Source organism: Bombus impatiens, unplaced genomic scaffold (assembly GCF_000188095.3).
Source record: "Bombus impatiens unplaced genomic scaffold, BIMP_2.2 scf_0091, whole genome shotgun sequence".
In the NCBI taxonomy this organism is placed as follows: Eukaryota; Metazoa; Arthropoda; class Insecta; order Hymenoptera; family Apidae; genus Bombus; species Bombus impatiens.
In genome coordinates, this window is record NT_176510.1 from 569,430 (window position 1) to 581,903 (window position 12,474).

Here is a 12,474-nt window from a genome sequence, read left to right on the forward strand (position 1 = left end):
TGGTCGACGAGCGCGGCACGGTGTATTAGCGGACCGGTTTCCTCTCTCTCCTTTATCTCTCTTCTCTTAGTCGCGCGTCCTTCGAGCTCTTTGCCAGCCTCGTGACAGCTGTTCAGCCGGCTCCGATGATCCGCGAGACGATCCACGGCATACGAGGCAGGAGCGGGCTGCAATGGTTCACAGTAAGCCAATCATTCACGGTTTTGATTTCGACACGTTAGCGATGCGCGAACGCGACACGCGCGGTGTTTCTCCCCAGAGGGGGTGGTTTTTAGGTATCCAAGGCTTTCGAGAGACTGCGTGAGATCGCCAGTGTAATTTGTACGGATGATACAGGTCGGCTACTTTTCCGTGGTCCGGTCGTGTCGCGAAACTGGCGATAAGACCGAGTCGATGCTATCGCTCGGAGAACGATAATTCAATGGCTATTGTCCGTGTTCTACTACGTGTGTAATGCATCTGTACCTGTAGAGGTTTTGTACCTGTAGAGCAGAGCTAACAATATCGCGGCTTTATTTCACGGGCGGATACAACGTGACCGTTTTGTATGCATACGCTCTCGCGTTTAAGCATCCTCTCTCTTTCTTTGTCGACTGCGTTTCTCTCGCTCCGACTACCCCTTTCCGCCTATGTACTTTCACGACATTTAATTACCTTGCCAACGCACATAGAAACTCCACATCCATCCAAACTTTTCAGTTTGCGATTTCCAGCTGTCCTATATTTCTCCCTAACTTGCTCGCAGCTACCAATGTTATTACTGCTAAATACGCTTTAAGCTCGAAAGCCTCGGATCTCGTAGTCGCGGCTGTAATACACCGAAGCACGAGTTTCGCGCAAAGGTTACCCACCGTCTAAACGGCTATGAAATACAAAGGTAGCCAAAAACTAGGAGAGACTGTTACGTTTTAATCGATGAACGGCTCTGGGAAGGATTCGCGAGGGGTAACTTACGACAAAAACTTGCCCCATGGTTCTGTTAGTCGGTCAGGGTCATTGGTAATGAACGAGTTTTCTCTTCCACACGCGAATGGCCATCGGATATTTTCATTTCATGCGATATCCATTACGTAGAAAAGCTGTCTAAAGAAGAAACGACGAGCGATCTTCGTCGAAGATCGGAATACCGAGCTCGTTGTTGGTCATTGGCCTGATCGAAAGTAGCTTAATTTAATCTTCTTTCGGATTGCTTAAAATCGATGAATCGATCGAGAAAGCCTTTTAATCGCGATGATGAAAAGGTGATAATAAAAGGGAATCCCGATAGCGAGTCGAGGAAACCTTTAATAGATGACCTACGGACTACGGCGAATAGGAATATCAAATTTTCAAGAGATAAAGGCTAGAAAGGCCGATCGTGCCGGTTTAAAACGTCAGAACGTTATTTAGATCCCGATATATACGATGAACGGTGTGGCCCGTGCCTCGATTCCGTTCTCACGTTCACCATCTTCCTCAGGAATTTTCCTAATCTTCCTCCTCTTCTGGCCAGATAAGATCTTCGTTTATGGTCTCTGGACACGTTCGACGCTCGATTAATCTTCGATTTAAAATCCAATAGATTATACGAAAACCCGTGATACGAGGCGAACACGAAAGTCTCCGCGGCGAATTAACCGAAACAGGCGACACTAAAATTATCATCTTTGGTTCGCTTTTGTATGTTGGAAAGGACGATGACGATGTAGATCGATATTCCTACGGAGCTGTTTCGATATCGTCGAGTCGTAGCTTGAACCTAATATGGAAAGGCGCGAGATCGATCTGACAAGGTGACTTTGTCGTGTTTCTTGCGCATTTTTCCATTGCCAGTTGACGAGTTTCTATGCTCCACATGGTACCGTGATAAGAACGTACGGCAAAGGTTCTACGAGAGGCAAGGCGAGCCTCGTTTCACGGTTAACAATCTTGTAACGTCTCTCGAGGAAAAATAGTGGCAGCCATTGGAAGTCGTCGGTCTGCCAAGGTTGGCCGCCGATTCCTCTAAATGCAATTACTCGAGCAGTTAATCTTCCAAATCGATCCGTCGGTCCTCCAAGGATCGAATTTCTTTCTCCTCTTTTCGACTCTGTCGTTCCCGAGTAAATTAGGTCATATATTTTTGTACCCGACATTCAAAGGGAAGTTTTTAAATTCTTTATTCAACAGATTCTCGTATTCGTTCGCGTAGCCACGGCGCGTTCCGCGTGAACGTGTCGAGGTTCGCGTATTGCTGCGACTAAAAATTCGCCTGTTCTCCGATCCAATTACGGCGACGTTGGAGCGAAATTCTTCACTTTATTGCTAGAAACGATTCTTCGTTGGCGACCCAAATTTTTTTTTTTTTTTACGAAACTTCGATAAGCCTTCGTTTTCGCTAGAAAATAGACACGGTTTCCTCCGGGAGGCGCGTAATCGAAAGTTCACCATCTCCTCTGTAACGTTGTAACGCGGAAGTTTAATAGAATCGACGAAGGAGAGCGTCGGGTTCTGTTTTCGAAAGTCGACGTGTTCTTCCGACGTCACGAGGGCTGGGCACTCGGCTCGTTAATTAAAATTCTCGGCTTTTTCTCCCACGATATGGAACAACATTACGCGCGGACCAACCCCCGCCCGAATCACCTAATTTCACGCGCCACGGAAATTAAGCGAGCTCGCGATTCGCCGCATTTTCAACTTCTCCCGGCAGACTGCATCGCGTAACGAAGAAAACGCTGAAAGCGTTTCTTTCGCCCGCCATTCCCCGGTTATTTGCCTCCCGGGCCGCGTTTTCTTTCCGCCCTTCCGCCACATTAACCGCGACAACCGAGTGGTAATTGCGCAACGCGATACCAACGCCGGATAACAATTACCCGAGAAAGCGAATTTCACAATTGAATATTCTTCTCGGGGATTAATCCTTCCTTCTTAGGGCTTATCGAGTCTCGAGGGCCACTCGTTCCCCTCGACAGTCCGAGGCGGCCAGTTTAAGGCCGCATTAAAGAGATTAGTTCGCGTCCGAGAGAGCCAACCTACGCTCTCTCTCCCTCTCTCTCTCCTTCTTTCGCTTCCTCGGTCTCTTTTGCTATCGGTAATTCGAAAATCCCGGCGTTCCTTTACCCTGCAGGCGACCGTTCCTCTTACTTATCGCCCTAACGAACCAAGATGAGAACTTTCGTTCTCGTTGAAAGCCGAAAATCGTATTTGTCCAGCGGACGGAGCGCTCCTCTCTTCGCCGGCGCTGTGATTCGCCATCGTTGCACAAATTCGGTGGTATCCAGCGGCGGTAGCAAATCCAATAAACTTTGGAAAACCTCGATGAACGATACGATAGGTTTCGGGAAGAATTCACGAGCTCGTGACTCTTTTCTCGAAGAAAATTCTCGGTTTATGGCAGATGGAGTTATTATCGGGTTAATTAATGGGCAAGCGGAACTTCTTCTCTTACGTAGCCTGTGAGTGTTTAGAGACACGAGTTCGCGAAGTTCCAACGAAAGGAGCAAACGTGCAAGCTCCGAATCGGGACTACGTTCTCGATAACCGGTTTTACGAGGGTGTAAAATCTCGTCGCGAAAGCACTCAATTCCTAGAGTTGGCTGGCTGGAAGCTCCGGAAAATTTCCGCTCGCGTCCAGGCCGAAAGTAAAGGGGAACATCTCCTCCGTGGTATCCTTTTCCTTGTTTCTTGCAGACGAAGTTGATCTCCGAGACATCATCGCGGTAACAAAGATAAATAAATTAACGTGAACGTGGGAACGTTGGAGTGTCCAGGGCGAGAGCGAACGCGAGAATTTCATTTTCCGTGGGCCAGGAAATATCGAGCGACGTTACTTGGTCTTTTGTTTTCCGGCGGGCTCGTATTCAACAACGTGCCTCTCGACCGAAATACAATTTGCCATAAAAGCTTTCCGTTCGCCGTTTACCGAATGACAAACCTTGTCGTCGCTTCTCACGTGATTTCCGAAACGTTTCGTTACGCCAGCGTTTTCATGCGCGTTGATGGCGTAGCTATCCGAGAGGACGGTGTTTCTTTCGTTGAATAAACTTGGACTTTCAGACGTCCGGTTTACATGCAATTCTCGCGTTTATTCGATCGAAAGTGGGTCGTTTCGTTTTAGCACAACGTCGGTGTATTTTATCTTTTTCATCCGCGTAGCTTATTCAAAATAAAATATTGCCGGAGAAGGGAGGTGAATTTAAAAATACAAAACACCGCCGGAGTAGATACAACAAAAGCACCGTTGCCAGCCGGATTCTCCCAAAACGGCGCAGCAACAACGAAGCACGAGCCGGCTCGAAAATGCGATTAATCATCCGGTCCTCTTTGCACGCAAACTCTAACCAACCCTTCACCCTTCGCAGCGGTATCGTCGTTTCTAACGTACGTACATGGCAACAGCCTGGCAAGAAACTAAACTTCGATACCACCGCCGTTACCGACCTCTGAAATATACGTTCGATGTATCCAGAAATCAAACAGAAGTCTATCGAAATGAAATCGTTCTTTGACGAATACTCGTGCAATCGGCTCGATATCTCTCCAAGGAGGCTGGAAGAAGTTTCTTGCGGCGAGAAACGGACAGAAGAACCGAATCGTCGAGATGGTTTATTCGAGGTTTTCGATGGTAAATCGAAGCCACGATCGACCAATGTTTCGCGAGCACGGCCGGTTGCGAGGGGCTGCTTTTAGTCGGTGGTTTTATCTGTCTATTGTTCGTTGGTCCGCGAATAAACCGCTCACGCATCTGCTCGACAGTGCAAATAGATGGAAATTCGCCGGAGAACGAGGCATTTTTCTTTTTTATAAAGAACAGAATCGGCGACGATAACGACAGATTTATCGGGCCACGGACTCATAAACGACGCGTTACCAGTCGCCGCGAATAAAAACCTGTTGAGTTCTGGTAGAAGTGCGAAGATCCTTCGGCTATTGTTCTCCGCAGGCAGAATACGGCATTTCGCTCGAATTTCGTCGCACTGCCATTGTTCTCTCCGCTAACGATTCCGCGGTTTTACATGCAAATCGACGTGAATCGGCAATAGACACGTTTATTCGCGACTCGGAGATTTCCAGTTGTCCGGCTGTAACGAAGATACCAGAGTAGCTTCGCAATGTATCAGCTTTTGTTCGACGAAAGCACGATTTTAAGAAGTAACCTACTCGGAGTTGAAAATTTCTATTTAGATATTCCAGCGAAGTTTCATCGATTAGTTAGCTGGGTTTCCACGGACCAAGTTTAACGTCGTCGTTTGTAACTGGTCCAAAATATGGCCGGTCTAAACTAGAGTATCCTTTTACGCGTCGTCCTTCCTCGCAAACATCGACGTCCTCCTTTTCGCACCTGCTAGCCTCGACGACCGCGTAACCGTAAATTCATTGCGTCGTTGGTTTCAACTTAGCTCCGGGGCTTCAAAAACCTAGGGAAATTATGTACTGGGTTCTTAACAAATGTAATTAATGCTCGCATACCGTTTTTTGCACTAGCGGAACTTCTTTCGTCTTGTCGTTCCTTTATTTCTTTCTTTTTTCTTTTTTTCAAGCTTAAAAAAAACTTTGCGACACGATTGCTCGCTGTACAATACACTTCGTTATGCATACCATTACGATCGCGGAGTGCAGCGGTATTCATTACCAGATCCATCGGGGTTTTCCACGAGGACGAGCCAGCTCGGGGCAAAAAAATCGTATCACACGTACGCCAAGCTTTTTCCCGTAATTAAATCACAGCTGCGTCAGGTGCTAATTAACCAGCGACAACTTTCTTAACTCGCTGCCTGTCCATTACGCGAAAATGCAGCGTATCAATTTGCTCGCGCATTCTTCGACTTTATATTTAATTTAAAATTAACAAATTATCGTCCCTTTACGGTAGAATCTAGTTATCAAAATTTAGTAAAATCTAGTAGGATGTAATATTATGTAAAGATATCGTCTTTGTCTTCCAACTATCTTCGCTAAACCGATTCGACGATTCGAAACGAGCGAAGCTCAGTCCCACGAGCTTCGTAGAATCAACTCCTATCAGACTCACATACCCTGTACAAGTTTTACACGGAGAAAGAAACTTTCATTTTCTCAGGCGAAACGAATTGTTCCGAGTGTCTTGGGTATCGGCCAAACAGCTTCCAAAGCAACAAGGAACTCCGGTTGTACGATTACACGCGACCGACCTCACGGTTTATAGCCAATTTTCACACGCGACACGTCCACTTTCGTTCTATCGTTTTTCTAGCTATTTCACCGCTCGATAAACGATCAGCTGTTTCGTCGCGAATTCCAGAGAATTCGCCAACGAACCGTCGATTACATCGAATCGGACGAACGTTACCGCCACTCATCGCGTCGCTTACGCGTCGACGATAACCGACGGGAGCTGAGGCTCAACGAGAATCCTCCAATTTCCATAAATCGCGACCACCCTCGCGAAACGTAGACGCGCTGTCTGAGAGAGCAATTTGCGTAACCGTCTGCAAAAGTTACGAGTCAGCTTACACCCTGTCACTCTGTCCGGCTGACTGCCGCCTGTTTTCCCTCTCTGGCTCGCGTCCATTTGTCAACGACCGGCCACGCGAGCTACACGCTATCTTCCACCGCGCCATGGTGTCTCGATTTTCGCGGTATTTTTCGCACGAGTCTTTTTGCCGCGAGTTTCCTCCGTGCAAAAATATATCGAACGAAAATTGAAAAGAGAATCGCGAAAATCAAAGCAAATGAGATTGTTACGTCGGGCGACACTCTACCTAGATCAGGCCATACACCGCGAGCCAGACGGGAACCAGATGTCCGCTCATCCTTACTGCGTACCCTTAATACTTTTAAGGACCCATGATAAATCTCAGTAATTTGCTAGCTAAGGTCCTTCAGACCGAACAAATATCTTTCTTTCTAAATCATTTTCTAAAGATTATTGTCTATTACGGCTTGACACGGGCAAGTTAGTTTTTCTCACGTACGATGCTTCCCACTAGCAACTTTCTATCGAGGGCGGCTAAGACCCTTCCTAGTCCACCAACCTTCGTTTATCCAATCAGAAGCAACGTATACTGCCCTCGCTTTCCTGATCAAAATGTCACGAACAAATCCGATGGTCCCGTGCGCTAGACACACCCATCGCTAGCTTTCCTCCGACACAGCATCGTCACTGTACTTTACTTATTCTACAACGTTAGAATAGTCAAGATGTCAGTACCGGGTTCGGTTCTGTCTTTTAAAACTGTGTTTCTGTGTTCTAAACACTTCTGTGTTTTAAAACTCTAAGAGCCTTGCTCGATCACCGACCAATATTGTGCCAGTGTTCCGCATCTCTATACGCTAAATCATTGTCGACGATATGTATCATAAGCAACGGTGTAACTTAAGTGTTAAAAATATAAATTTTATAACCCTGTCAATCGCAGTGTTATACCCTCTCAAACACCCCTATTATCTTAACGGAAATCAGGGGATCGATCAACTCGTGGTGTCGATTATTATAATCGTAACGGGAATTTGCGACTCCCGTTGACGTCTTTCTTCGCGATTGCGTCTCCCCGCGATTGGTCGAAAATACGGAGATTCTCGTAACACGAAAAGGCGTTTGCTCTTTGTCGAAGACAATGCTACTTTCGAGTAACTATAACTGCAGCTGTGGTTAAATTCATCGACGTGTCGGTATGGGGAAGAAACGTATTTTCTCGAGCATTGCCTCGCGGAATGATACGGCTGTTACTCAAAAGACGTGTACCATCGCGAGCAAGATATATAATGGCGCGTGATCTATAACTCTCGGATAAAGCATCTGGAAAGCGTCGGTACATTGCTGGTAACGACGCCATCTTTTATCTCGTGTCATTTCGGCGTAACGATGATCGAGGATCGGTTGGAACGGTCGCATTTATTCGTAGACACGCTCTTTCGGTGCTAGTTCATTTGCTCGATCCAGCTGCAAATTTCAAGCTGCCGATACGAGGACGAGTATCGGCGAGAAATCGATCCAGATAATCCAGTCTTCGATCCCAGGCTACTGACTTTGTTTCTCTTCTCAAGTACGTACAACTTCCACTTTCTTCGGTTCTTCTAGACTACCTCCAACGACCACTGTCGCCGTCTGACAAATGTCCACGGCGGCAGGAAGGCGGCAGCTCGAATCGAGCGGAAAATATAGCAAAGTATCGGCCGATCGACCGAGACAAAGCGTCTTCCGCGTAGAAGCTACGCGGAGACAACAGCAACTGCGGATTTCAGTAACGGTACACGCGCGTGTTCAACGTACGACGCGTGCAAATCGCCGATCTTCGATCGACGTCTCTACGTGGAATCGGTTACAACCTTATTTCTCCTGCTCTTACGGGAAATCGTATTCCGAAACGTTGCAGCTGCTACCGACGCGACGATCGTTAGAATTTTTCCACGAAAGCTACCTCGACTATGGCTACGTCGATTTCGACCAATATGAAACTCGAGACGGAGCATCGAGCGCGTTCGATGGAAAATTGGAACGATGTTTCGCGAACGTGGTCTGTTGACCGACCGCTTAGGGGCGAATTACAAACACTCGATTCGAGATCCGTGGAACTGTCGCCGACAGAGGGTCGCTTTGTTTTTCCATCCGACCCTCGACGAGGGAAAGTCGTGCTGCAAGGTTCCATGGAATTTTTGGAGTCACCGGCCATAGAGGAAATTTGGGTCGATTGGCTGCAGCCGATTCAAAGTTGGCGTTTTTCGACGACAACCTGCGACCAAGTTTCTTCCAATTCGTTTTTTCGATGAAAGTTGAAGCATGTTGAAGTGAATAGGGAACTTTGATGTTTGAAATTTTAATGAAAAAGAACGTCGTGATTTCGATGTAGAGGATCGGAATTTTTTACCAGCATATTCGATCCCCTGCTCGTAGTAAATTTTCCCTTATCGGTGATTACGTCGCCGATCGGCTTGCTTCTACCGGCAAAGCTCCAAGCGTTCGTCACGTTATCGGTAGCTGGCGTTCGTCGAGTCAAACTTTCGACGCGTGGTAGCATGCCGCGGTGAAGTTGCAAGGGAATAGAACGGACAGCTTCGTTTCCTAAACGTCCTGGCCGGATAGCAGGAAGAAGGGCACGGAAGAGAACGTCACGTAGGCTTGAAACTCAATTTCATCGGTGCCGCTGCATGCATCGAGTGGTTATATTTTCTTTTGGGTCGATCGACGTCACGGAACAATCGGCGTGCCAGCTGGTCGATTGTTACACGTAGCCTTGGAAAATCCACGTTTCTCCGCTGCTGTATCCGCCGGAAAAATGATGAATACCTTGCACGCGAGACGAATATCGATCGCCTAGTCTTTTAATAAGATCGACTTTCTGGTTTGTCTCGTCTTCGAGAGAACGTGACTACGTCCCCACTGAGATTTATACGATTCGTCATTGTGCTCGTGAATCGACTCTTGGTTGGTAGCGTAGTTTAACAACGATCTCTGTGGCAGACGTACGGTAATACAGCGATAGTTACAAGATACTTCCTAGTTAAATGGAAAATTACTTGGTATTCCGGAAGAAAATCATCGATTAAACGTTGAGACCGTAGGTCGAGTGTTTATTTTTTACGCGATTAAAAGAATTCTCGGTTGCATCTTCGCTGTGAAAAAATCCGTGGTATCGAGGACGTGTGTCAAACACAGTGAAATTATCAGTGAGAGTATCAGCGTGGAGTGGAGTTCGCGGTCGGTGCACGAAAAATCGATAGTTTCCACCAAATAAATTTATCAGTTCGCCATCAAATTGCTGTCGCATTTCCTTCTCTGAAATAATATCTCGAAATATACATTTTTAACGAGTAGTGACGAGCTGAAAACTCCACGACGTGGTACTGTGCGCTAGGAAAATAGGAGAAATTCGCGAGGTGTCCCGGTAACGGAAGCGAAAAAGCTGGAAACAGAGCTCCGTCCTCCTGTGTTCTAGTTAACGTGTCACGAACTCTCCTCGTGTCCGACACGTATTCGCCTTATTTCGTTCGCTCGACAGGAAAAATACTTCGATAAGAAACGCGCGATTCATCGCGACTAAAGGTTCAAATCCCATCCAACCGTTTCATCCTTTTTTCTTTTCTTCGCTTCCATTTATGAAGCAGGAGGTCTAACGTCTACGATATAGCGACATCCTAAATCAAAGCATCGAATAACCGGCGCGATGCGATGAAATTTACGACGTTCGAACGTTTTGCAACTAATTTTTAGAAATATACCGACTGGTTGTCGACTAATTGGTTAAACAAAAAAAAAAAAAAAAAAACGTGTCATAATTTTTTAATGTATTTGCGCGCAGAATTGACGCGTGTATGTGTATGTCAGTGTGCAGAGACAGCGACGTTGTCACGATACTCAAACGACGTGCGAACCGATTTGCAAACAGGTAGCGATTTAACTTGACTTCTCTCAGTTACCATTGGAATTCCTCTTTCGAGAACGCGCTATTTCAGCATTTTAACGCCTCGTATCCTCCCTCCCATTGCACGTTGTACCTTCGGAAGGAAGTACGAGACCCCGGTACTGCTACGTGGGGATGTACGTCGAGGTGGTGCAATTTACACCCCTGTGGAATATCCGAGAACATACGAGTTGTGAAACCGTTAGATCGTGTCGTTGCGTGACCGTTTGGAAACTCCAAGGTTTATGACAAGGTCTCGACTATTGAGCTAAAGAGAAGCGCTGCGATGACGTTAAAAATACATGGTACTGTAAGTCCGTTAAAATAACCCACGTACTATCTGAGCGCTGGCACGCAGATGCTCGTACGTAGCGTTGAAATTCAGTTTCTCAAAAATGACGATTGTTGTTGACCGTGGCATAAGGCTGGCCTAACGGAACTCTTCGTTACATCGCGTTATAACATTCAACAGAAATAGATTTTCTCCTCTTTACCGGTATATATATTCGACATAGCCGAATACTGTCGTTCATCTCGATTAACTTTCAATATTTCGTAGGATCTTTTACTCAGGTTTCTATGCATTCGCTCGTCGAATGTATAAACTTAGAAACCGAATACGATTCCCTTGTCTGTTGATTCTTTACGAGTACCGGGATATCGGAAGCTGGTTTACACTTGTGACTAGCCGTTGACCAAGTAGCTGACGGAAACAGCGTCCGTTCTGTGGTCAGTCAGCGGTCGGTAGTGGTCACTTTCTCCAAAATCATTTCTGACCAACTACCTAACTTCCGTGAACGTGTATGGCCGTTGCCTTTCCAGTTTCACGCACAACCGCGTCCGCTCTGGATCAATAGTACGAAATAATGTATGATCCAGCAGCTTCTCTTTGATATCACCGTCATCGAGACAGCCAATCGGGATGAAGCGGATTCGGAGCTTCGGTGGACGCAAAAAGGATTTTCCAGGAGGAATTTCCGTGATAAAAAGCGAGGAACATCGACGAGCGAGTTCCATTGAGCGCGAAACATTTACGACAAGAAATGGTGCAAGTAAGAGGGGTTTCAGCGATATTAAAAAAATGTTTATCGCAGAAACATCAAAGAAGGGATTGTAATAAAAGGAGGTAACGCAAGTGTACTTAAAAAACAAATTGAAACAACCGAAAGAAATGAAACGGATAGAAGAGACAGAAACAGCAAAGAGCAACAGAAGGGAATACCATCGATCGAAGAGCAAATCTGATAGAACTATAAAAAGAAGAGAACGACATCGTTGATAAATGAAAATTCTGAGACTTTCTAGCACGAAACCGACATCGATATCTGCCAACTTTCAAACACGTCTATACATATGTCAGAAATCTGAGTATGGCAGCTTTTTAGGTGGAACGGGTTCGAGCTACAAAGTTGTCAATGCGAAAGTACGGCACGATGCAAACTATGCATGATCTGTAGTCTGCAGCCTGGAGGTGGTTTTCTTATCCGTAGTTTCTCCTGGCGAGGAAAATAAGGAACGACGATCGAACCATTAAACCAAAGCTTCCCTTTTCACGGTCATAAATAAGGGTAGCTGTCGAAGTGTCGCTGCATTATCAGGGTATCTGTTCCCCGTGGTCGGACCGCGACGATTCATCACGATTTTATTCCATGCTTTCTAAGAGTCGTGCAACGCCACGAACCTCACGTTCCTGCTTCACTTTGGACTTGTCCGAGGCGGGATTTATCGAGATTTTTCGATCGTTCTTTTACCGATTGTTCGTTTGAACGGATACTCGGCCATTATCTTAAGAAAGTCACGAAATTAATCTGGCTTATAGCGACGAGAAAGTAGAGAATGGTGAAACCGTTGGCTCTAGGAGTCGGTTCGAAGGAACGTCTTACGGTCACAGAATTTAATCTGGAATGTCTGACAGCCGGAGATGTACACTGTACGTGTCTAACTACAGAGGGCAGCGTGCAGAGCAAACCGTTCTCGATTACGACGCCGGTTGAAAAAGTTAAAAAGAGGTGTGGAGTAAGTAGATGGAAGACAGCGTCGCGGAACCTCTGTCGTTTTACACACAAAGGCTGCGTCGCCCCCGTGGCATTGTCCGCGTTCGAGGTGGAGCTCATCTCCACCTTCGAACCCGCGCCGC

The 12,474-nt window shown here is 46.4% G+C and overlaps 1 protein-coding gene across 7 annotated transcripts in view; it reads left to right on the plus strand.

Moving 5' to 3' along the window:
• Positions 1-12,474, plus strand: part of LOC100743731 (putative uncharacterized protein DDB_G0271606) — a 111,867-nt gene that overhangs the window by 53,838 nt on the left and 45,555 nt on the right. The window contains exon 1 of one of the 7 annotated variants that reach the window (XM_012394551.2): positions 7-182. The exons of 4 other annotated variants lie outside the window; for them this stretch is intronic. In XM_012394551.2, the coding sequence (XP_012249974.1) occupies positions 126-182 (57 nt within the window). In that variant the 5' untranslated portion in view covers positions 7-125. Of the gene's footprint in view, positions 1-6; positions 183-10,247; positions 10,323-12,474 lie in introns of those variants that run through there. 2 more of the 7 variants (XM_012394549.3, XM_033318396.1) reach the window with 2 other exon arrangements.